The sequence below is a fragment of the Falco punctatus genome, assembly GCF_963210335.1.
Source record: "Falco punctatus genome assembly, chromosome: 9".
Taxonomy (NCBI): Eukaryota; Metazoa; Chordata; class Aves; order Falconiformes; family Falconidae; genus Falco; species Falco punctatus.
The window spans coordinates 45,613,567-45,635,979 of NC_137589.1; the positions used below are offsets into that span (position 1 = coordinate 45,613,567).

General features: G+C 46.1%; 3 protein-coding genes across 3 annotated transcripts; 1 reads left to right on the top strand and 2 right to left on the bottom strand.

Moving 5' to 3' along the window:
* Positions 1-96: 96 nt before the first annotated feature.
* On the bottom strand, positions 97-4,802 carry SURF1 (SURF1 cytochrome c oxidase assembly factor). Its single transcript, XM_080403043.1, has 9 exons — positions 4,664-4,802; positions 3,894-3,975; positions 3,643-3,770; positions 3,225-3,307; positions 2,285-2,476; positions 1,916-1,988; positions 1,391-1,553; positions 864-945; positions 97-621 (listed from the first exon to the last, which is right to left on the bottom strand). The coding sequence occupies exons 1-9, from the start codon at positions 4,727-4,729 to the stop codon at positions 555-557; spliced, it is 936 nt and encodes a 311-aa protein (XP_080259169.1). The 5' UTR covers positions 4,730-4,802; the 3' UTR covers positions 97-554.
* Positions 4,803-4,879: 77 nt separating this feature from the next.
* Positions 4,880-10,130, top strand: SURF2 (surfeit 2). Its single transcript, XM_080403044.1, has 6 exons — positions 4,880-5,009; positions 5,348-5,502; positions 5,722-5,825; positions 6,260-6,451; positions 6,977-7,143; positions 7,920-10,130. The coding sequence occupies exons 1-6, from the start codon at positions 4,902-4,904 to the stop codon at positions 8,004-8,006; spliced, it is 813 nt and encodes a 270-aa protein (XP_080259170.1). The 5' UTR covers positions 4,880-4,901; the 3' UTR covers positions 8,007-10,130.
* SURF4 (surfeit 4) lies at positions 8,332-22,289 on the bottom strand. The gene is made up of 6 exons (XM_080403048.1): positions 22,099-22,289; positions 14,375-14,561; positions 13,160-13,236; positions 12,504-12,547; positions 11,417-11,603; positions 8,332-11,187 (listed from the first exon to the last, which is right to left on the bottom strand). The coding sequence occupies exons 1-6, from the start codon at positions 22,144-22,146 to the stop codon at positions 10,921-10,923; spliced, it is 810 nt and encodes a 269-aa protein (XP_080259174.1). The 5' UTR covers positions 22,147-22,289; the 3' UTR covers positions 8,332-10,920.
* Between the last annotated feature and the right edge of the window lie 124 nt (positions 22,290-22,413).

Here is a 22,413-nt window from a genome sequence, read left to right on the forward strand (position 1 = left end):
CTTCCAAGCCACAGGTGGCCTTATCCAGCTTGACTCTAGTATCCCCAGTAACCTTGAGCTCAGCTCTGTCACTGTTAAGATGCAAGATGCACAATGCAAGTCACAAGCAGGCACAAATAGGCCCTCTTTATTCTGATGCAACTGCTGTGAACCACTCCTGACTTCAGGAATGACTACTCAGTGCAAAGAAACCGATTCATGAAATCCCTTGCTCTCTTTTGGAAAATACAGCAGTGGAGAAGATAAAATGTAGCTTACTACCAACCACAACAGAAAAATGGATCCTTGAGATAATTGCATAATTCAGTTTTGCTACAAGTTTCAACTGCCACAGTTTTGAAGTTCAATGCTTCCAACCTGCAGCCAAATCATACTGGTATGTGTTCAGTCTGCATCCGTTGCTTAAAGTCTTGTCTGCAGTTGGGTAGCTGCTGCATGTTGACTGAACATGTTGCTCTGAAACTGGGTGCTTCAGTTATTCAGGACTGATCAGACTGCTGTCTTCTATAGAAGTCTGCTCTTGACCGCAGTACAAAATAAATTAGCCCTTTACCTCACAGAGGTAACTTTTGTATAAATTTTCTGTACCACAAGAATGAAGTTGCAGCACATAAGCCATACCTATAAAAGAAAAGCAAAGCACATGTTTACACCTTTTCAAGATAGACCAGACCTCCCTACTTCAGCTGCAGTGCAGTAATTATTTCAAATAGCCTTCCCAGTGTTACTTAGGTTAAAACTTAAGGATGTTGTAGCTTGGGAGCTCATCCAGCCTCACTGATGCAGGAGCAAGAATGCCAGGCAAAGCTTTACATTCAAAAGAAACAGATGGAAGGCCAGTCAGTGCTGTCTGCACAACCTACCAGGTGATGATGTACTGCATGTGCTCGTTTCTCAGGCTCACTCTTGTCTGGCCTCCGATGGGCCCCCCAGGGACTGTGCTTCCTATAGGTATGACACAGGGCACAAGTTAAATCTTTAGTCTGTACTATGCAGAGCTGTCCTTGCTGTGAGAAATGGGATGAAGGCAGTAAGCCCTGTGGATGCCCTACTCCTCAGGTAGCAGTGTTCCCAAGTTACCAGCAAAGCCAGAGCTGTGGGGCAGGCAGCCCTACAGCAAGTGACTGGTTGTGCTCAGGGCAGGGAACACCGCCTGCATCTCTTCTGAGCATGCTACTATCCCCCAGCACGGACTGCCTACCACCTTCACAACAGCAGACCTAGAAGAGAGGTGCGATATCTTGTTGGACTTCACAATTGCAAAGGTTTTTTTCCAGCCTAAATGATTCTATGATTCTACCTTTCCAAGTGCCCAGGGGAAATAACTAACTGAACGGAAAGGGGGATTTATCATAAATTGGACATGGGGTTGGGTTCCTCTGTGACTTACTGAAATCTGCATCGATAAAGATGGGCTCAGCGCCGGTCACCTTTGCCATAGCCTCCAGGTCACGGTAGTGCCAGCGGTTTTTCTCGATGTTATTTTCAGGCACAAAAGGTCTCCGGGTTTCCGATAACCTCACCACCCCAGTGAGGTCAATTTCATCTTCAATCTGAAAGGCAGAGGAGAAAAAAAACATCTTTCAAGGTTCATTTTCTATTCAGGCATATCCGGTCCTGGCAGAAAAATACAGCACTTGCAGAGTCTTATTATAAATCAACTGGTCATGCCCTGCACTGGGGCGGTGCTGTTAACAGCAGGGGAAAAAATCAAGAACAGCTCCTTGTTTGTAAAAAATATTATTTACTTAACAAGAAGGTGGGAAGAAAAGATTTGCCTTCTTTGAAAAGTGCAATGGCTATTTAAGTAACCTCCCATGATGCTGACCATGGCTACTGCCTGTCTGGGTCAGTGGTGCCTCTGGGAAATCAAAGGGCAGAAGGTAAGATGCAGCATTGCCTGGATCCCCCTTACCTGTCCCTTCAGCCTGGTCTCCGGCTTCAGTTTCTTTTTGGGCACAAATCCTCGGTTGACTAAAATTGTGACCCTAGGGTTACATAAAGAAGTATGGCTCATCAGTGAAAGGAAATTTATTCCTGCTGCTGCCTAGGACTAAGTACCAAAGAAAGAAGCAACTCATGTTTGGTGCCACTTTTTTTGTCATCTGAGTGCACGTTATATGGAATTAAAATACAATTTTGAATCAAGCCTCCATGACCTAAGAGACTGTGAGATATGCCTTTTAAGGCAGAGGGAGTGATTTACATAAACCCAACTACCATGATTCAGCTTTTCAAAACCAAAGCAAGTTGTTCACATGAACCATGACTGTCATTAACTTACCCTAGTTCTGTGCAGTAGAAAGGAGTAATGACATTTGCTCCGTTTTCCGGGTGAGATGTCAGCCGCCCAGCTTCCCTGGCTTCTCGCTCAGGGTCCACAAGTGACCGTGGCAAAATATAGAGCTCCTTGGAGTGGTCAAAATGCCCTCGGACCTTTACAGGTCTGTACTCCAACTCCTTCAGTTCCATGGGGCTGCATGGAACAAGACCAAAACAAAATCATGGCTGCAACAGGCAAATCAAATTAGGGGATTTTATCGTGGGATTCTCCTTTTCCCTAATGGTTCACTCCAGACCCAGCTGGCTTAATATTTTATTACTATTACAGTGAACCAAATTAAGATGATCATGATATCGAGAGAGCAGGTTTTTTACACTTCTTGCCACCTCAATGGCACACACAGCTGATCAGCAGGTGGATACGCTGCCTGCGCATCCAACCAACGTGGAGCATTTCCTTTCCATCCCATGAAATCAAACAACTGAACTGCTGATGAGTTGTGCCATGTGGCCAAGTGACCTTAAAAATCTCTCTCATATCTGACACAACTGCTCCACACCTGGGGCAGGGACTGCTGTTGATCCAAGACTCCCTGTTACAGGAATAATTCCTCTGGGACATCACAGACACCAGCTACCAATCCTCCTTCTCCAGGAGGAATACATACGGTATAAATTACACATCACATTCTCCTAAGAGATTCATCCTTTTTACATGCATTTAGAGTATCCCACAGGGAAGCATTCACTTATTCTTTTACTAAAAATAAGAAAACTAACAGAATCTCTATCCTAAATCTGCTTGCACATCCTGATTCCCATTGCATTCCTTCATTTTCACAGTTTAGTTTAGCATAAGTTCACTAGCACATGAACCATGTATAATATCCCCAGCACATTGTCAGTGCTCTGTAGATAATAAACTATCTCAGCTTCCTTACTCTAAGGTCAGAGGGATGGGCTCTGATGTAATTCTTGATGCCAGTTGTGCAATCAAATCTAATTTCCACTTTCGTCGCTGAACCTGAAAGCACACAAACACAAAAGTAATTCCTCATGGTAGAACAGAGAAATGTAATAAACCCAGCAAGTCTCGAAATCTTTGTCATAAGAAGACCTGGCCTAAAACAGGGTAATCGGAGATATGAAAATGGAGGCTACTGACTGTGAGGAAATATTTATATTGAAATAGAAGTGCCCTTTAAAGGCTTACAAATGGACACTTGGAAAACAGAAATGTAAAATAACAGCAAATCTTTACCCTGCATGTGATTTGAACTAGATTGAACAGCCAGCGATAGAAAAACCTGACAGCCTTCAAATGCTCATCTCTTTAAACAATGAAATATTTATTTGTACCTGCCATGTGCCGAGACAGAATGTGGTCAGAGGCACCAGGAAAAGGCCCCATTTGAGTAGGATGTCCTCTCCAGATGTGTCAGCAGCTGTTGTAGAACTCCGTGGTCTGCAGAACCTCAAACAAACATCTAGAGAAAAACAGGATGAGGAATAGGATTCGTACAGGACAGGAGAAGCCAAATTCCTGCAGAAAATGTCACCTCTTGGTATAAGGTTGAAACAGGGAAAAAGCCAAACAAATCTTTTCTTACCTTTAGTCTGCTGGACCAGACCAGAACCTGCTTTAGTTAGGGGATGTCCAAAAAACGTTCTTCTGATCAAGCAATGTGATACCTGCATGAAATAAGAAAGATTTGTAAAATTTGTATCTAAATGGTATCAATTGCCCCAATGATTGCACAAAAGTTTGTTTACCCAATGATTTAAGTCTCATCCGAGCAACTGCCTGTGAAACACTATGGGTTAGGTTATAATTTAAAAAAAAATAAAATCAAATTCCAGCTACAGAGCTGACTATAGGGCAGCAAATGACCTTTCTGTTTCCCTCCATGCCACCAGCAAACATACACACCGTCTTAACCTGTTCTTGAAAGAAACAGCTGAGCACCTGCCCACCTGCTTCCTCCCCTTCCCGCCACGCTGGCGCGGCACACGGACCGCGTTACAGCCTTTGTGCCTCCGATTCTGCTCACTTTCCGCCCCGCGCAGCGAAACCGCTGCCCACACCGCGGCACTGGGGGCACCGACCCACGGCGGCCAGAGCCCGGCCGGGCGCACGGGCGACGGCGGGGACGGGCCCCGGGCAAGATCGGGGCCTCACAAGGGTCCAGGCCCGCTCCCCTCAGCCCGGGCCCGCTCCCCTCAGCCCTCCCCCGGCCGGGCCCTGCTCCCCTCAGCCCTCACTCGGGGTCGACCCCGCTCCCCTCTCCCTTCACCCGGGCCCGGCTTCTCTCCCGCTCCCCTCTCCCGGCCCGGTCCCGCTCCCCTCTCCCCTCTCTCGGCCCGGTCCCTCTCCCCTCACCCGGCCCCGGTGCTCCCGTAGCAGACGCGGCCCCGCGCGCAGCAGCAGCAGCCTCCCCGTCGCCATGGCAACTCCCCGTGCCGCCACCGTTCCCCGCGCCGCCACCGCGTCCGGCCCAGACAGTCCCGGCACGGACGGGCGGGCCCCTCTCTAGCCGCCCCTCTCTATGGTGCCGGCTGCTCCCCGGCGAGGCTGGCACCGGAAGGGGAGGCGAGCTCCGCTCTGGCGGCGCCTCTCTATGGCGGGGCTGGCGCCTGGCGGCGGCGCGGCCATGACTGCGGTACCCGAGAAGGAGCGGCTCTTCCTGCGGCAGCACCCGCTCCTTAGCCTCGCGGAGCCGGGCAAGGTGAGGCTGGAGCCGGCCCGTGTGGGGCGGAGGGGCACCATGAGGGTCGGGGCCGCCCCCGGAGGGGGGACTGGGGCCGCCTCCCTGAGGGGTTCGTGAGGGAAGGCCGGGGCCGGGACTCCGGAGGGGGCCGTCGCGGGGGACGAGACCGGTTGGTAGCGGGCCGGGAAAGTTCTCCGGCAGGTGGGCTCAGCCCCAGCGAGGTGCCTGGCCCGGAGGCTTTTCTCTCGCTGTAGAAGTCGGAGGAAGGCGCTGGTGGGAGCCTGAGGCCTCCCCTGCCCTCCCCAGCTCTGGGGTAGCCCCCTGGCCTTCCCTGACCAGCTACTGTTTTTCTTCAGGTGAGATGCAGGCTGACAGGCCATGAGATGCCATGTCGACTGTCGGAGCTGCAGGCTTATACTAATGGCAAGAAGTATCAGCGGCTGGTAAAGACTGCCAGAGAGTTTGACTATGGCAAGTTTGAGCCCCACATAGTGCCCAGCACAAAGAATCTGTAGGTATTCTTCCTTCTGTGCATTACGCTTTACACTTTGTTCAATCTTAGACATAAAGTGGCTGAGCTTTACAAAGTTCTTGAGTCTTTATGGGTTTTGGGAGATGGGGAAAGTCTTTATAAAGTATCAACTTTGAGCACAGTGCTTGTAAGTGAAAAGTTATTAAGTCATCGCATACTTAAACCCTGTTGCTGGCTCTTTCTTCCTGTGTCTGTCAGACACCAGCTGTTTTGCAAGCTCACTCTCAGACACATCAACAAGTTTCCAGAGCACGTGCTGCGTCATGTCCAAGGGAAGCGCTATCAGAAGGCCCTAAAAAGATGTAAGTAGCTTTTCTGAAGATATAACCAGACAACTTTTTTCCCTACGCTGCTGAGATTCCAGTAGATCTGTGTGAAGGGATCAGTTTTCCTTAGATTGACAGTAATGTACAGCTGTTGCTGTGTGTGCCCCTCAGCTAGGAAGGAGGACCCCAGATGTAGGGAGCAGTCACCTTCCAGCAAATACCTTGGAACATCCTGACTTGAGAGGAGCAGTTCTGAAACTTCCCCAGAGAGGGTGGTTCACATGTCCAGCACAGCCTCTGTGTTAACATCTTTCCTGTCTGTCATGGTCTATACTGTTGCTGTGGATTCCATAGAGTTGGAGCTTGGCATACCTCTGAGTTGCATTTAATGTAAGCTAGAGTTGGGTACTAAAAGGACATGGGTGACTGGGCAGCCTCACTAAGTGCTGCCCAATGCTTTGCACTGTTAGACGAGGAGTGCCAGAAGGAAGGAGTGGAGTACGTCCCTGCCTGCTTGCGACAGAAGAAGCAGCAGACGCAGCACCCTGATGACCAAATGAATGGGAGCAGGCAGCCTTACAGAAAAGAGGAATTCTGGGAGCCAAAGTCCAGCGACGAGGGTGGAGAGGAGACAGATGACAGCATGAGTGACCTGTATCCACGTAAGAACATTGGTATCCTTTATGTCCTGAAGGGAATTTGTCGGCTAATTTTCTCCCAGCTTCTTTATAATGCTCATGTTGCTGAAGGCACGTGACTTCCATCCGGTTTGGGGTTCTTGGGTTTTGAAAAAGCTTATCACCACCAAGTAAGAAATAGCAGTTATCACTAAGTAATAACCAGAGTTGGATCACATAAAGTGTGAGGGGGAGGGATACAAGATGCACTGCGCTGGGATTTGCTGCTTTGTTTCTCAGCAAGTCCTTGAGTCTGACAGGTTGGTCAGGCGATGCTGCTGGCTTACAGGCGGAGGCGCTGCCTTGCCAGAACGGGCTAGTGAGAGCACCGGGCAGATTAAACCACCACCGTGTTTATTTCCCCGAGTATTTCGGTAGTGACACACAGATGCTTGCTGACTGGAAGCAGCCTGGCAAATCACCTTCCAAAATGCCCTCAAAGTAAAGGTAGGGGGAGGCAGAGCCTGTGTGCACAGGGAGCTGATTTTGAGCTACATCTTTGTGTTTTAGCTGCACTCTTCCCAGAAAAAAGCCCAGCAGCTCCACAAACCACAAAAGGCAGCGATGACTTTGCAACAGACAGCGAGGATGATGGGACCAAGCAGAATGGTGAGGTGAACAGAAAGGATGGTGGAAGAACACGTGTCAGCAGAGCAGTTGGCAACAAAAGAGGAAAGGTGGGAGTCACTGCAGCAGCAGGGGAGCATGGAGCTGGGATCCCCTCCCGTAGGTGTTTGTCTGATCTATTCCTGTCTGAGAACCAGCAGAAGGTGCAAAGCTGCTCAGAACAGACTTTCCCTGTGTGCCAGCCAGACTCGCATCCTGAGGCGTGAATTGCTACCAGTAAATGTTATCCTGTCCGCAGTAACTAGGGATGTTCCTGCCTGTATAAAGAGCTCATCTTTGACAGGATCCTGCTGCACGCTGTCTTAACAGGGAGAGTGAAGCGTGTCTTGTGGGTTCTGTAACCTTCCTCCCCAGACACGCAAACACAAGTTAAACCCTTTTGAAGTCACAGGGTCAATCCAGAGCCTTTTTCTGCCTCTTTTGAGGAGCTGGCCAGGTCCTGCCTTATGGGACGCACCTCGGTCCTTCTCAGTGTGGGAAGCAGGCAGATGTTAGATCCATAAAGATGGATAAACCTTTCACACTCTCGGGCAGCCCCTGAGGAAGGTGCTAGACCCTTTGTAACCATATCAAACTGTGAAGTTAAGACTGGATGAAGTTTAGGTTTGTTGCTGCAGGGAGGCTGTCACCGTTCGTATCGAATGAAACCCTCGTCACAGAGAAAATGCCAACTTCCAGGGCAGGGCAAGGAAAGATCCTGGCTGGCTCTGTGCTTGTTGTGTCTCTGGTGATAAAGGAGACCACACTGTTTCTCTTTTAAGCTTTCTTAGGCCAGGCTGGATTTGGGTTTTAGGAATGAGCTGATTTAACCTTTTTTCCTCTACAGAAACAGTCAGGCCCTTTACAGAAGAAATTCAAGAGTCATCATCATCAAAACCCCAAGAACTTAAAGAAAGCAACCAACGGCAAATAAATTTTATGATAAACACACAGCCTGAAGCCTGTTGTATAACAATGCTGGCAGGTGCATGAGACAAAGTGTTTGCCCATTCTAGTTAACTGTTACTGGGGAGGGGAATAGTGGGGTGGAATTAACTGGTATTTGAACAGCCTTAAGCCACACCCCCACACCCCCCCCTCCAGGGAAGGACGACTGGTGCAGTCAGGGCCAGGCAGCCCAGCGGTCAGACCCCATTATGGAAAGAGGATTTTCAGAAGATGGGAGAGAAAGCCCAAGTCCACTAACCAGCATTTCCAGGTAGCCTATCTGCAGAGTGTTACCAGTCACACACGCCAAGTGGATACAAAGATGCCATTGTTTTATTTTGATTGTTTCCAAAAATCAAAACATTTTCAAACACAACTAAGGTACAAAATACAGCATAAAATGAGAATTTATACTTATTTTTCCACATAGAGAGCAAAAATATATTCAGAATGAATTCCAGAACACTTTGCACAGCCAATTGATAGCTGACATCCTGCTTGTGAGAGCTTCTCAGCCATGGGGAGAGGTCACTGTATTTTTGGGAGATGCACGAATACAGCAGCGTATGTAGGAAACCAGAACCTTCTGCATTCAGGACTCACAGTTAGTAAGTGCATACCGTGCTGCCTAGAAATACCTTGTAATGCCCTTACCTAGTGTGCCCCTTTAGTACTGAAATACTTCTGCTGCAAGGGACAGTATTCAGTTCCTTTTCTTGGGGTATTTTGTTGGAAAGGGGACTTTATTTTCACAAACCAGTCAGTATTTCAGACTAGTCTGTCATCCAGCTCTTTAGTTAAGACAGGACACAAAGCTGAGAAAGCCAACTTAAGCAGTGCTTACAGGAGTTTTTTCTATCATTCCATTTATAAATGCTACTGACATCAACAGCAGTTAAGGTATCTGAGAATGGTTGCCTTGATGTAGTCTAAAACTACTGTAAGACCTGCAGTGAAACTGAGAAAAAGCATCCTGTGCTGTGTATGTGTAATGTAAAGGACAGTTTTGGTTCACTATGGAGAGATGGGCACAGTGAACACTGGAGATGGAAACTTCTCTTTCAAAACCTATTTAAAAAAGAACACCTTTTTCATGACCTGCCCTTAAATGCTGGCTTCCCCTCCCATCTACCCCCAAATACCAGTTAGTTTCCTTCAGCAGCACCACATCTTGCTATTTCATAGGCTATTTTCCCCTGAAGATGATGAAATCACTATTTGTCATCAGTTCTTTCTGCCTAGTTTCATCTCCTAAAAAGCAACCGTTAAGCTGAACTGTCCAGGTTAGTGTCCTTACCAGGAGACCCTGGTAAATAGCTCCTGCTGGAGACATTCAGCTGAATTACTCCTTGAACAAACAGTTGAGCAGCTTTCTCAAGGGAGACAACAGTGCAAGGAATCAATGTCATGTAAGCAAGTTGGTAGGGCTCACGCTTTCTAGAATTCTTCTCTAGTGAAAGAGGTTCACCTACTTGACTAGCAGAGGGCAAAATGCCTCCTCTGAGCAGCACTAAGCATGTTCATGGCACAGAGGCTGTGGCACCGAGAGCTGAAAACAGGGCCTTCCTGTCTCCTCACCATCATGCTGAGGAGTTCTTCCCTCTGAACACACAAGTTACATCCCTGGCTGCTTGTTCACTGCACAGTGAATGCACTTGCATTCTTCAGCTATAACCATTTGCATACAGAGTTGAGAACCGGGGCTATGGCAGCACACCCCTGACTTCCACATTCCTCCCTACGCACCTCAGGTGCACCCCGAGACGGCAGACAGCAGGGGCTGCACTCGGGAGTTCAGCACCCCAGCTCTGCCGCTGTTCAGTCAGCTGGGACTTCTACAGCTGAGAGACAGACTGAAGTGAATCTAAGAAGCAAAGACTACAGATTAGAAGATTGGCTGCTCTCATCTCGCATGTACTGAGTGCGGGGAAAAGGGGAGCTTCTGTAATTCTGAAGACGCTTTCACCAATAACCTGCAATTCAGATATGGATTTGGGGCATATATGGATGGTAGCTGGTTAATAGCAGAAAGGAGCTTTTACTATGGAACCTGCAGCACAACTTGGCTCCCTTCTTGGGAATTCAGGAGGGACAACTGGGGGGGGGGGGGGGGGGGGGGGGCGCGGAAAGAGAGTTGTTTTGGCACAGAATTTTCACAGGATCTAACATTATGTCTCTTTAGGAGTATCTCCCCAACTTCCTTCTTTAAGTCTGATTAGCAATACAGGATTCTCCCTTGTTCCCCTCAAGAGCAGGACTGGGACATGTTAGAAAACCCTCTCCCTTTCCTTACTTAGAGGGAGGTACAACTACTTTCAGGCTTTTCTTTTTGCTTTCTGTTTGGGGGCAGGAAAGACCTCCCCTGCTGTTAAACAAAAATATAGTTACAGGTCTCTGAGCAGCAAAATAACAGTGATTTTTTTTTTTTGATGCTGCTTTCCACCTTTATAAGCAATGCTATAACCAGTAATGGAACTCCTTATGCACAAAACTGTTTCGATGAGGGTGAGAAAGGGGATCCACTTTTTCAGTTATAGCTAGAACCCAACAGCACACTGAATGATACAGCTGTATCTGCTCACAGTATTTCAAATTTTAAAACATTGCTGACATTAAAACCAGCAACTGTTCTACTGCAACTCACTGAGGCATCAGCAAAATGCAGGTTCCTTGGGTTAGTTCCAAATCTAGGAAGTTAGAATAAGCCTAGGCAACATTCCTTGAAGAAATAGGATTTTATCTATTATATTACTGGTGCCACTGTAAATCAAATTCAAAACATCTGTGCCTTTAATAGGAAGGGGACATGTATGTGTAAAATGCTGGCAGTTTTTGTTGAATCCATAGACAATCAGTTCTGGACTTAGTATTTTATGTCCCAAGAAGTGTTGCTATTCCTGTTACCACTCTTTTTTCTTCTCATCCATGGAGACTCCACCAGGACCCAGTGCAACCACGAGGAGGAGACCTCCAATTACAGACATGGTCTGGAAGAAATCATATTTGAGGAAGTCGTGCATGGGCTTGTAGGCTGGGACGGTCCAGAAGGCATTGAAGTAGATGTTGATGCCAAAAAGCCAGATGACTAGAGTCAAGGCAGCCAGCTTAGTCTTGAAGCCAATTGCCACCAAGATAATCAGGGCTGTGCCCACAATGTTCTGCAGAATCTGCAAGGAAAAAAGAACAATGTGTAAGCTGATGGTTTTAAGAGATACATAAACATAAGAACAGACATGGATAGTTCAATAGAACAGGTTGTCATGGCATAGATGATCTAATAACTTTCTAAACATTAATTCTACTAAAAGAGACTCGCTGAGCAGGTCCTACAGCCAATCTAGGAGCTGGTACTCTATTCTAGTTCCTTAACTCACACTTTTATACTCAGATACTTACAGAAAAGAAGTTCATATCAAAATGTAGCAGTGTCATGAACATGAGGACCAGCAGCACACGGCCCCCCAGCTGCATATACTGCTTAGGAGAGCTTTCCCGCATGGTAGGAACACCAGCAAACATGCTCTTCCCCTCTGAGCGTGACTCAGCCAAAAGCAGCAGCAAGCCTCCCCCAAGGGCAAGATTCCTACAGAAAGGGGAACAAAAAAAAGCGCCATTTACTACAGTTTGCAGTGATCTATAGATTTTAAGTCTCATCTGACAATTTAAACTCAGTAAGAATCTGCATGCTAGTGAGGAGTGACCTACTCTGCACATCTGCATTAGGCTTCACAGCTGAAACAGTAGTGTTGTACACAAAATTTCCACAAGCCTGTCCAGACACATACAGCCTGCCAGGGAAGCCCAGCACCCACAGCTCAGGCAAAGTTGCTTAGCATTTGTTACAGCATGGATTTAATCACGTTGAAGTTACTCTGTACCTCAGGTTTAGCCACACATGCCAAAGTAGTTCAGAAGTTGCTTTGAGGAAACAGAACAGCAGTACTGCTAAAGAGGTTACAAATTTCCAGGGCTGTAGTAAGCCCAGAACGCAGTTTTTGTGCTGCCCCCCACCCTCCTCTCAGGGAAGAGTGGTAAAAAGGTAACAGCTAGGACTTGACAAGAAAGCTCATGTTTAAGAACCCTTTCTTCTACTTAGAGAAGATGTTAGAGATCTAAAATCCCAGAAACCACTCTAGTATCTGCATGCTTTAGTTTTCTTGGAAAATTGCTTCAGTCATGCATAAGCACAGTTGCTATTTAGGAAATAATAGCAAGCTCCCTGTCCAGTTTGGACAGTTTTGTGAGCTCTCAGCAAGGACATTAGTAACAGAAGCACTCAGATGCCAGTGGGTTGGGATTTGTCTTTCCCTTCCACAGACTCTACTCATTTTAAGTGCTGTCATTTCTTGTTTAACATAAATGTGTAATTTGTAAAATCTTTCTAGTAAATACTATGTACAAAGATCTTTTCCTCTGTCAGTAAGCAGCAGTGACAGCCAACAATTTTTGTTCCATTTTGATAAAAATTTTTGAGTAGGCATACCTCATCAAGAACTTCAGGTCCCATAGAATGCTGTATGCAATAGTCTAGGCGAAGAATAAAACAGGTTAAGACACCATGTAATTTCTGAATTTCTGTTACAATCTCAAGGCCGTACTATCCATAGTAGAAGTCAATTATAAGTATGTTATACTGAACAAAACAAGGTAGGTTACATGAATGTGGTCCAGTGAGTCAGCGTAAAACAGGGAACAGAAGCCAGAATTCGGCTTTCACATTAGCCCCTGCAAAAATGCGTTGGTTTTGGACAGGAAGGATGCTCCTAGCTAGGATCCTTTGTGAGGAGGACAGTCCTTTCTAAAAGCTGTGTGCTGAAGGCCAAAGCAACTGCAAGTTCCACATTTGGCATGTTACTGACATACAGGTGACTTGCAAGTTACTTCTGCTAAATTGGTCAAGGTCAAGTATTGAATTGATGTCTCCAGCTGACTAATTGCAATTACAGCCAAGGATCTATTGGGCACATCAGAAGGACAGAAGCAGCAAAACAGTTCAATGCCATTGAGGACTGGCACTAGGCCAAGGTGGAGAAAAGTTCCAGGGTTGCAAGTTGTATTTAAATATGTTGGTAGGACTGGGGCTAAGAGAGAAGATTTGAAAGATACAGTTTAGAAGGGCTGAAGACTTAAGCTTCCTACCTGTAATGCTATAATTCCAAACAGTCCAAAGCAGGCATATTGCACAAAGTTCCTACTCAGCACCAGGATACAGCCGCCTGAGTTGGGGAAATTGAACACAGTTACACTTCTGGCTTGCACAGGAAAAGATGCTGCAGGAATGCCAACTGGTTTTGAACTGAGCAGACCGATTTCTTTCAAATGTGCCACAAAGAACACCAGACAGGAAATTTTAATGGCACAAATCAGTTCAAGAACTTAGAAGTTTTAGTGCATTTTAAAATATCATTCCAGAAGTACCTTTTATTTTATAAAGGGTAAGCACATGCTGAATGCAGTCCCCAACACAGGACTGTACAGCAGCTATCAAAGCATTAAAAGAAGTTAAAAAGAAACTCAACTAATTATGGATTTGCCTTTTTTTTTTTTTTAATTGAGATAACTGTTAGGGCAAACACATTATGTTCTTTTTCCTTGAAAGCTTTTGTTTTATATTCCTCCTCAAGTCTTCCATCACAAAGCACTGACAGCCTTTGCCACTTACATGAAGACTGGTAGCTACATTAAGCTGACTACACAAAAATGAGACTAAATAAATATCCCAACTCAGACACAGGCCAAGAAATTGGCAGAAGAATCAAACACAGTACATCAGAGACAATATAAACAGAAAAGAATTTTACTCCTCTCCACTTCCGATGCCCCAAGGCAACCCTGCACACATGCAGAAGCTCCACTTCTGGGATTATTTTGATTCCTGGGCTTTGAAAGTCTCTGACACAAGCACTCTCTCAGGCTTAAGTGTACAACTGTAGGATAAGACTTGCCATTGAGATTAATGCCCATAAAAATAGGAGGCTGAGAAAGTCTTAACACTGCCCTATTTAAGAAAACATGAGTATTTCATTTAGAGAATTCAGGGGTGTGGTATGTGATTATAGATATAGGTACAGAACTGAAAACAGATTGTAGTAATGGATTCTTGGCATCTTGTGACTCAGAGGTAGTGTGTCACAATAAATTCTCTAAGACTACTTCCAAGATAGGCTGAAGTGAGTCAATTAAGAGTTCTTTTCATTCAGCCAATGTAGTACTATCCGTTCTAAGCTGTCAATGGCTATTAAGAAATCAGCGAGGCATCCTGTGCTCACACAATTCACAGTGCTTACATGAGCCAGGGTGGCAGACACACTGGAGCGCTCTGGCATCCACCGTAACAGCCTTAGAGCCACTTACTCAGCTGCCCGAAGAGATTTATGAACACAAAGATGGAGGCCAGGAAATAGCCACAGTTCCATGTGCCATCAATGTAATCCCTCTGTTCACTCCACTGGAACCACATGCGGATGCCATCCTCCAGGAAGGTGCTGATCAGGCACAGGCGGGCCACGTGGGGAAGGTACTGCTTCGTCACTCTCAGGAACTGCATGGGCAGACACCATCGTTAGCAGGGAAGGAAGGCAAGGTGATACTCAAGGCATAACAGATCCATGCACTCTGCAGATTGAGATCAACAGTTCTCATGCACACAGGGTCATCAACATCCAGAGAGAAACACATACTTGGGACTTGGATTTAATACAATTCTTCTCCACTCCAGTTTGGGAACACTTGGCAGCAGCAGAACCTGTTGCCATGCTCCATCCAAAGAGCATTTTAGACAAGGACTTGGAGAAAAGCATGATCCAGCAGCACCTTTCTATGTAACAGGAACTGTGTTTTGATGGAGCTCTTACCAGATGAGGGCTGACCTTGGGTTTAGTTTGTCTTCCTCAGGGTTTCATGTTACAGTTCAACTATCAGATAGCCAGGAGCTGAAAGGGCAATCCTCTCCCACCCACGTGCTCAGGCACTCAGCACCCTGTACCAAACTGATTGAGGGAGTCAGGCTGACAGAAGACTAACTCTGTACAAGCTTAAAAAAAATAATTAATAAGCTTTCTGCCAAGCTAGTTCCCTCTAACAGCTCAGAAAGGCAACAGTGCAAAGCATGTGTACTTGTGTAGCAGCAGCAGCTATTAGATTAGCGTAGCTGCTGCACAGAGGAGGGTGCCGTTTCATGCAAGTACACACAGTTTCTACTTCTATTAAACCCAGCATTCTCTGCAGAAAGAAAACAGGCATTTACACCTACAGTTCAGTGTACTAGCTAAAAGGAAACTATATCACTGTGCAGCAGAGGCTGCTGAGCTTTAGTTCTTGTGAATGCAAGATGTACCTAGTCCCACATACCCCTCTACCCTGCCAGCCCAGTGGCGAGTTTGCTCTACAATTATAATAATTACAAGAAACAAACAGAATTGCCAAACAGTGTCCGGGCAAGCATGCTCTACAGGACTGCGAGGTGCAGAGGAAAACTTGCAGCCTCTGGATTATGACAAGTGCTTAACTGTCACCCAGTTTCCTGAACAGCACTGGTTGTTACTTAATGGAGACTTCCATGAGGATTTGGTTGTCACTCAGAATGCAAGCTGGCACTTGGCTGGCCCATTTCATGCACAGACTCAGCTCAGCCAGATCACTAGAAGAACGTATTTGGAGTCAGCATATGCTACTGTTTGAGTAAGTGCAATCCAGTAAGAAACAAATGTAAATTTAATCTAAAACTAACTACAAGATTATCCAGCAGCTTTGTACCTTCAGATGACAGGAGTAGTTTGGGCAGGTTGACACTTGTGAAAGCAAATGCCCATGCCAAGCCCTCACGCAAAGCTGCCAGACTCCTCCTCCTAGTTCTAACGCAGGGATCTCTGTGGAGCCATTTAACAAAACCCCATTATCCCACAGTCTGACGTGTCAAACAGTTTATGCAATATTAGAATACTTCAAACCTGAAAAGTTGTGGGGGAGCCAACATGTGTACGGGCATCTTCCAGACCACATTGAACTGTATTAAAAAAAATGGACAGAAAAGGCACACAAGCCTTTTATTTCATAATTCAGTATTTACATTGACTTCAAGTCAGACAATACAGCTGATTTGTTTCTTTTTACGCAGAATCTTTTTGAAAAGTTCTGGCAGCATTGCATACTTCCAGCGTATATGCAAGTGCAGCGAAAGGAGACTCAAGCCATTTCTGGAAGTTTATTCTTGCCACATTAATTAGTAAATACTAAAGACTCTTCCAAATCCTGTGCAAATGCCAAGCCTTGCTCACTGTGTAACTGAAGGTCATCACAAGAAAGGCAATTCATCAAACCTGCTTAATAGTCAGTTAAACAGCTAGTATCGGGACAAACTACACTAGTTGTACTGCATGCATCCAGAGTCTAAGGGTCGGGATTCAAGTTAATCAAGGGCATTTTAAGTGCAGCTGTACTCTGACTCAGGGCTGCCACTTCAGGCTTTAAACCATAGAAATGATTGGATGAATGAGTCAGAAGAAAATTTGTGATCTTTGTCACCGAAAGAGACACACATCTTGGTTTACAGATCTCTCCTCTCCCAGATTTCACTGTGCATTTCGACAAACTTGCTGAGGAATACTAAGGATAAAGTTGTTTTGGAAATAGTACAAAACCAAAAGTGGTTTGTAAACTAAGTTCGCCTTGTCAAGACACAGAACAGGCAACTTTGGTCTAGAAGGGGATTAAACAGGACAACAGCTGGGCATCTTTAAGAAAAGGAAAAACATGCTGCTGTGAAAAGGGGGGGGGGGGGCGGGGAAAGCAAACTCAAGACAATATCTGCCTCTAGGCCTCATCTTTGTTGTTGTGAAGTGGGTCAACATGAACTGATCTAATCTTCCCCTTCCCTGAAACCAAACGACTGCCAACAATCCAGGTGAAGAAGCCAAGAACACATTTAACATTCACATGTTCTCATGGCATATAGAGGGAATTTAACGCTATCTGTTAAACATAAGTGTGTACATCCCATCAGCTTAAGCCATGTCAGAAAGAGTAAAGCCTGAGGCAGCTGCGGTGCTAAGCTTCCTTATCACGACACATGTCATCTTTGGACATCCATACCTCATGCAGCTGCATTTACTTTGCTACCACAAGTTGAAACCTCTGTACGTGGCAAGCTTCAAGTAAACAGGCTTCAGAAACAGACTGTATGAACAAAAATCCAAACCAACAGAACAACTGGCCATGGAGATCCAGAGAGAAAGAAGAGAACAATTACATGGTAGTTCTAGAAAGTAACAGACATCAAGGGAATTCCCAGTTAGAGGATTTGGGTATAAATCAGCTAAGGAATTTAACTAAAGACAGTAAATTCTAAGAAACAGGAGATCTCCAGAAGTGGGACTAAACTAATAGTACCAGACATCCTGGGTTTGTCCCTACACATCACTAGCAACATGTGGCTCAATGACTGCAGCCTGAGACCACTTCCTATTTCCTTTATGATTCACACAGAAAAAAAGCAGCAAACATGGGAAAACCTGGTAGCTGCAGTTAATAAAATACCCAACTAAGACAGGGAGGTTGAAACACACACTCCACTGAGCACAACACATGTAAGCCAAATCAAAACTGTTGAGATTGATGGAGGTGGCAGCGTTAAACTCATGACATCAAGTAACTGGATGGCTTATTCTGCTGTGGGCTTTTCATCAACTGTTCTTAGCACACACTGTCTCCTTGCAAGAAGCAAAACATCTTGAGAAAAAACAACAAAACGCTGAAGTAAAACTATTTTAAAGAAGAACAGCTGGTTCTGTGTTGGCAGCCAAGTCACTAGCACACTAGAGAGGCTTTGTGTTGCCACTTCCCCCTCTAACGGGATTAGAAAGGCAAAGATAAGATTTAAATGCTCCTCTCAGTTTAACAAGCAAAGATGCACAAGAACATCCAGGGATCCCTAAATCACATCTCTGCTCAAAACCTATTTTGAATATTTCAAGCCTCCTTTTGAAAACCATGAACAGACCTGCCCCAAGACAGGTATTAAAGTGATTCTGTTTTGACTCTTACCATGCTTTCTAACAGTTCCAAATTTGTTAAAAATCCAGTCCATTTTGTTAAAGTGTATACACCATAGCATAATTACAGATATTTTAAGACCAATACGCTGCCAGATGTTGGGAATTTTTGCTGTCATCTAGGTACATTCTGTCCAAGTAAACACCTTTGCTCTGTGTGTACATGTGTGTTCTTGGACCAGGGAAGTTATGAGCATGGTGATGGACAGCAGTCTGCTAATCTATGCAGAATGCCTTCTTGGGGGCTGCACACACATAATTATTATATCACACAATTATTATTAGTCTAGAGCTTCTGATAAAGGCATATTCCAAATATCTAGCTTTTATTCATTTCAGGGATTGCTTTGTTCTGGGAGGCCACAGACCTCTAGCAGCCTGGGACACCTGTGATCATCTCTGGAATAGTATGCTCAATCCTCTGGATAGAAAAATCCTATTTCTTAAGATAGGAAAAAATCCCTATCACTTCCTTTCACCAGCCTGTATGTATCCACTTAAGGAGATCCCACCTGAAAAAAAAAAAAAAAAAATCACAGGGGCTGCAACACCCATCACATTGGGCTAATCAATGTCTACAAGTTATCTGTGAAAACTGGGAACCAAGGCTTTCCCACTTATTTCAAAAGGCAAGAAGAGAGCTCTGACCCACTAGAACACTGCCAACCTTAATCAAGTTTTTAATTGCAGGAAGATTTCTCATGACAATGCTTTTCACTTCTGAAGCGCGCTTTACACCGTCCCTTTTCAAAAAGGCTATTTATTAATCAAATCAGTAAAATGGGATTTATAGTCATGTATTGCATTTTGCTATCACTCTTTATGGGAAGATTATTTCCCAGCCTTTCCAACTAGGTCATTTGGCTTATAATGATAAGGAATCAGCGCAGTGACATGATGAAGTTACAGAAAATGTTTCCAAATTCAGGTTTTTTAATATAACACACAAAAAAAGTTCAGACTAACAATGAAATGTTTTCTTCTCCCTTCCGTCTTCTGCAAAATAGGATACCAAGATGTTAGAACTAGCTGAACAACTAGTGCATCAGCATTTATGTTGGAAAATTAAATAAAACCCCCAGAGTCTGGATCTCCCTTACAGCCCTTTCAGTGCAGTACAATGACTCAATAGTTTCCTTGCATGTTTGTCCATAACTTTTTTTTTTTTAGAACAGCAGAAATACCAGGCACCCACATTCCTAAAGATTATTAAAGAAACTTGAAAAGTTGCTTGAAATCTGCTCCCTCTTACAGGGATTACAGAGGAGAGACAACCAGTTCTATAACCCCAAACAATCAGTACAGGTCCCAGACACAGCTATTTTCAGTACAATAATGTCAGCAGTACATTCTGACTGCACTGAAGGGCTTAGCATGTAATATTTTAACAAGACTGACTAAAAAAGGGCTTAATTTCCAAGCACGTAAATTATTAGTAACGTTGGGCTGGTGCTCAAAGAACAAACCAGTCCATAAAGCCTGTAGTTGGGCATCATTTTGAACCAAGATCCTGATTTTCTTGCACTGTGTATCACCTAGATTTTAAGAACCCTTAATAGCTTTTCCCAGCCTCCCCAATATCTAGCAAATTGCCTTCTCTGAAATCAACAGGACCACCTCCCAACACCCACCAAGTAGCTGTCTCCTCCGCTGGCTGCGGACCTTGGAAACTGCCAAGAGCTCAGAGCAGAACTGCTCACTAGCCATACTGTGTACCTGTGGGCTACAAACTCACAGTACAGCCAAGCTAAACTAACGGCCAGTTCTCATCACAAGTGATCCCACCACCAGCATTGGTGCTTACTTGACCTAAACAAGTGGATAACTGAACCAATAGGAAAAAATAAACTGCACTTTTTCCCTGCCAGTTCAGCTCTACAGTCCAGTGACAGAAGAGTGCCGTGTGAGAGAAAAGGGGAACGTAGCCTTGAGAGAAACAGGACAACCCCTTTCACTGACAGGGAGCTGTCAGGCAAGCTTAGCTGCCTTGTAAGACCATGCCTTCAGTGCACTAGTTCACCTCTGGATTAAGAGCCACTTGTTATTACCGAGTATCTTGGCACTCAAGGCATAATTTGCTAATTCAAAGGGAAATTACAGTATCTGAGAAAAGTTAAGCTTTAGTTCTTGAATTTAAGGAACAAGATTACTCTTGCTTTTGTAAGAGACATTCAGGACTTACTGATAAGCCATGGAAGTAGCTGTAACATTTTCCCACAGGGCTTTTATGCTACAAAAATTAAGACTTTAAGTCTTGAACACTAGTACAAGGAGTGGAGAAAGCAAGGCTATCACTGAGAATACATTCAGCTCCCAGAAGAGCCACTGTCCAGCCTCATGACCTCCACCTCCATTGAGGGGAGTTTCAACATCATTTCAGTCCAAATGTTCCAAGTATTTTTTTTTAATTCAAGATGAACTAACTAGCTGCTGTAATGCCAAGTGTTAACTTTGCAATATACACCCAGGATTATTGTTTAGTAAGTCTCTCCACTCCTACACTGGTGCGATACTGAGTTTTAGCAGCACACACAGTACTGAAAGTATCCCACTGAGCTACAAGGCAGCTATTTGGAGGCAGAATTATCAAAGGAGTTAGTTACTTGGAAAGCTGTAAAAATTGTTTTGCAATCTGATGGGTAAGTGTATGCAAACACTGCAAATTCTGCAGCTAAAGGAAAGACTCACCTTTAAATAGAATGTAGCCAAGCACAAATAAAGTTGTGCCATTTAAAACTCATTTCGGGAGGAAGCAAACTGCGTTTCAGCTGGACAAAAGAGCTTTCAGTAGTATGAAAAAAGGGGTGTTAAAGACATCTAGAAATAATCACACAGGAATAAACAGGGAAGTGTTATGAAAAGGTCAGAACAAGCTTGTAAGTTCTGGCAAGTAATTTGAACACTACAGTGATAGTTTACTTTCTCCAAAAGGAGAGGGCAAAGAGAGGATGACCAAGATGATGCGGACACCCCTTAAACTGAATACTCCACACACCGTAAGAAACTCTGTCTCCAAGACCAGTCTTCCATCTGGGGGTGGGGAGGAAGTATGGAACAGGTTTTCCCAGTGAAACTGGGCTCAAGACACAGAGGCAGCAGCACAGCCCCCTCAGAGCTGTGACGTGTTAGCGTGCACCACACAACTCACGCTGCTTCCATCGGCAGAGTTGAAGAACCAGGCAGAATCAGATTTTCCAGAGAACTTGCTAAACGCGATTAGATGCCTCTTATTTTCAATTAGATGAATCACCATGACAGTGGAGATCTTCCTAACACCATCACTAGCAGATCAAAATGTTCCTGCTCTCACATATAATAAGAGATCACAAACTTTTATCTCACAGACAAATCTGTAAGGGCTTCCACCGAAGCAAATATAAAAAAAGATTACAAGACAACACCAGGTTGTTTGCCTTCCTTTTGCCCTAATTCTGAGCTCAGTACTACAATGCTGGCAAACCCCTTCCAGGTTGGGTTTCCAAGTGTCAGCCAAGGCTTCAATTTTTGCTTTCCTGTCACCACCACCTCACCCCGCTTTCCCACACCCTTTTACCCCCTATCTGCCAGCCAGACAGCTTTTGAGAAAGCGAGAGCAGCTCAGCCTCCTGCTCCCAGGGAGAAGCCCAGCTCCCAAGAACTCCCAAGCCCAGCTCCCAAGGAGAACTCCCCTGCCTCGCCGTACAGGCGGCTCAAGAGCAGACACGAGCCTCGCGTGAGGGCAGGGGGCAGCCGCTCCCACAGCAGCCCAGCCGCCGGGCCTGCGCTAGCCGCCCCCACGCCGCCGGGGAACCGAGCCCCCAGCCTCCCCTCAGAGCCGAAGCGGCCCAGGAAGCCCCCAGCCTCCTCAGGACCAGGCCCCAGGCCCGCGCCGCCGCCATCCCAGTCTACCGCAGCGCAGCCCAGCTGGGCCCCTCAGGGCGGCGGCCATAACCCCCTCCTCAGGCGGGGCCCGCCGCGGCGCCCCCTCACACCCGGCCCCAGCGCACAAAGGCCACCCAGCCGGGGAAGGGCGAGCGGGCGGGCACCCACCTGATCCGCGAAGTCTTCAGCGGTGCTCATGATATCGTTCTGGCCCATGGCGGCAGGAGGGGAGCGCTGCCGGCTGCTGCGCGCCTGGGGCCCGGCCTCACGCTCGGCTGAGGGCCGCGGGAAGGGCGGGCAGGCGGGAGGGAGCGCCGGGCCGGGCCGCGCCGCCGCTCGGCTGCTGCTGCCACGTAGGCCAGCCCTTAAAGGCGCCGCGCGGGCGGCAGCGCCGGCGCGGGCGGGGCGGGGCGGTGGCGCCGGGAGGGCGGGGAAGCCCCGCCCCTGCGTGCCGCCCTCTTAAAGAGGCCGCACACCCCGCTG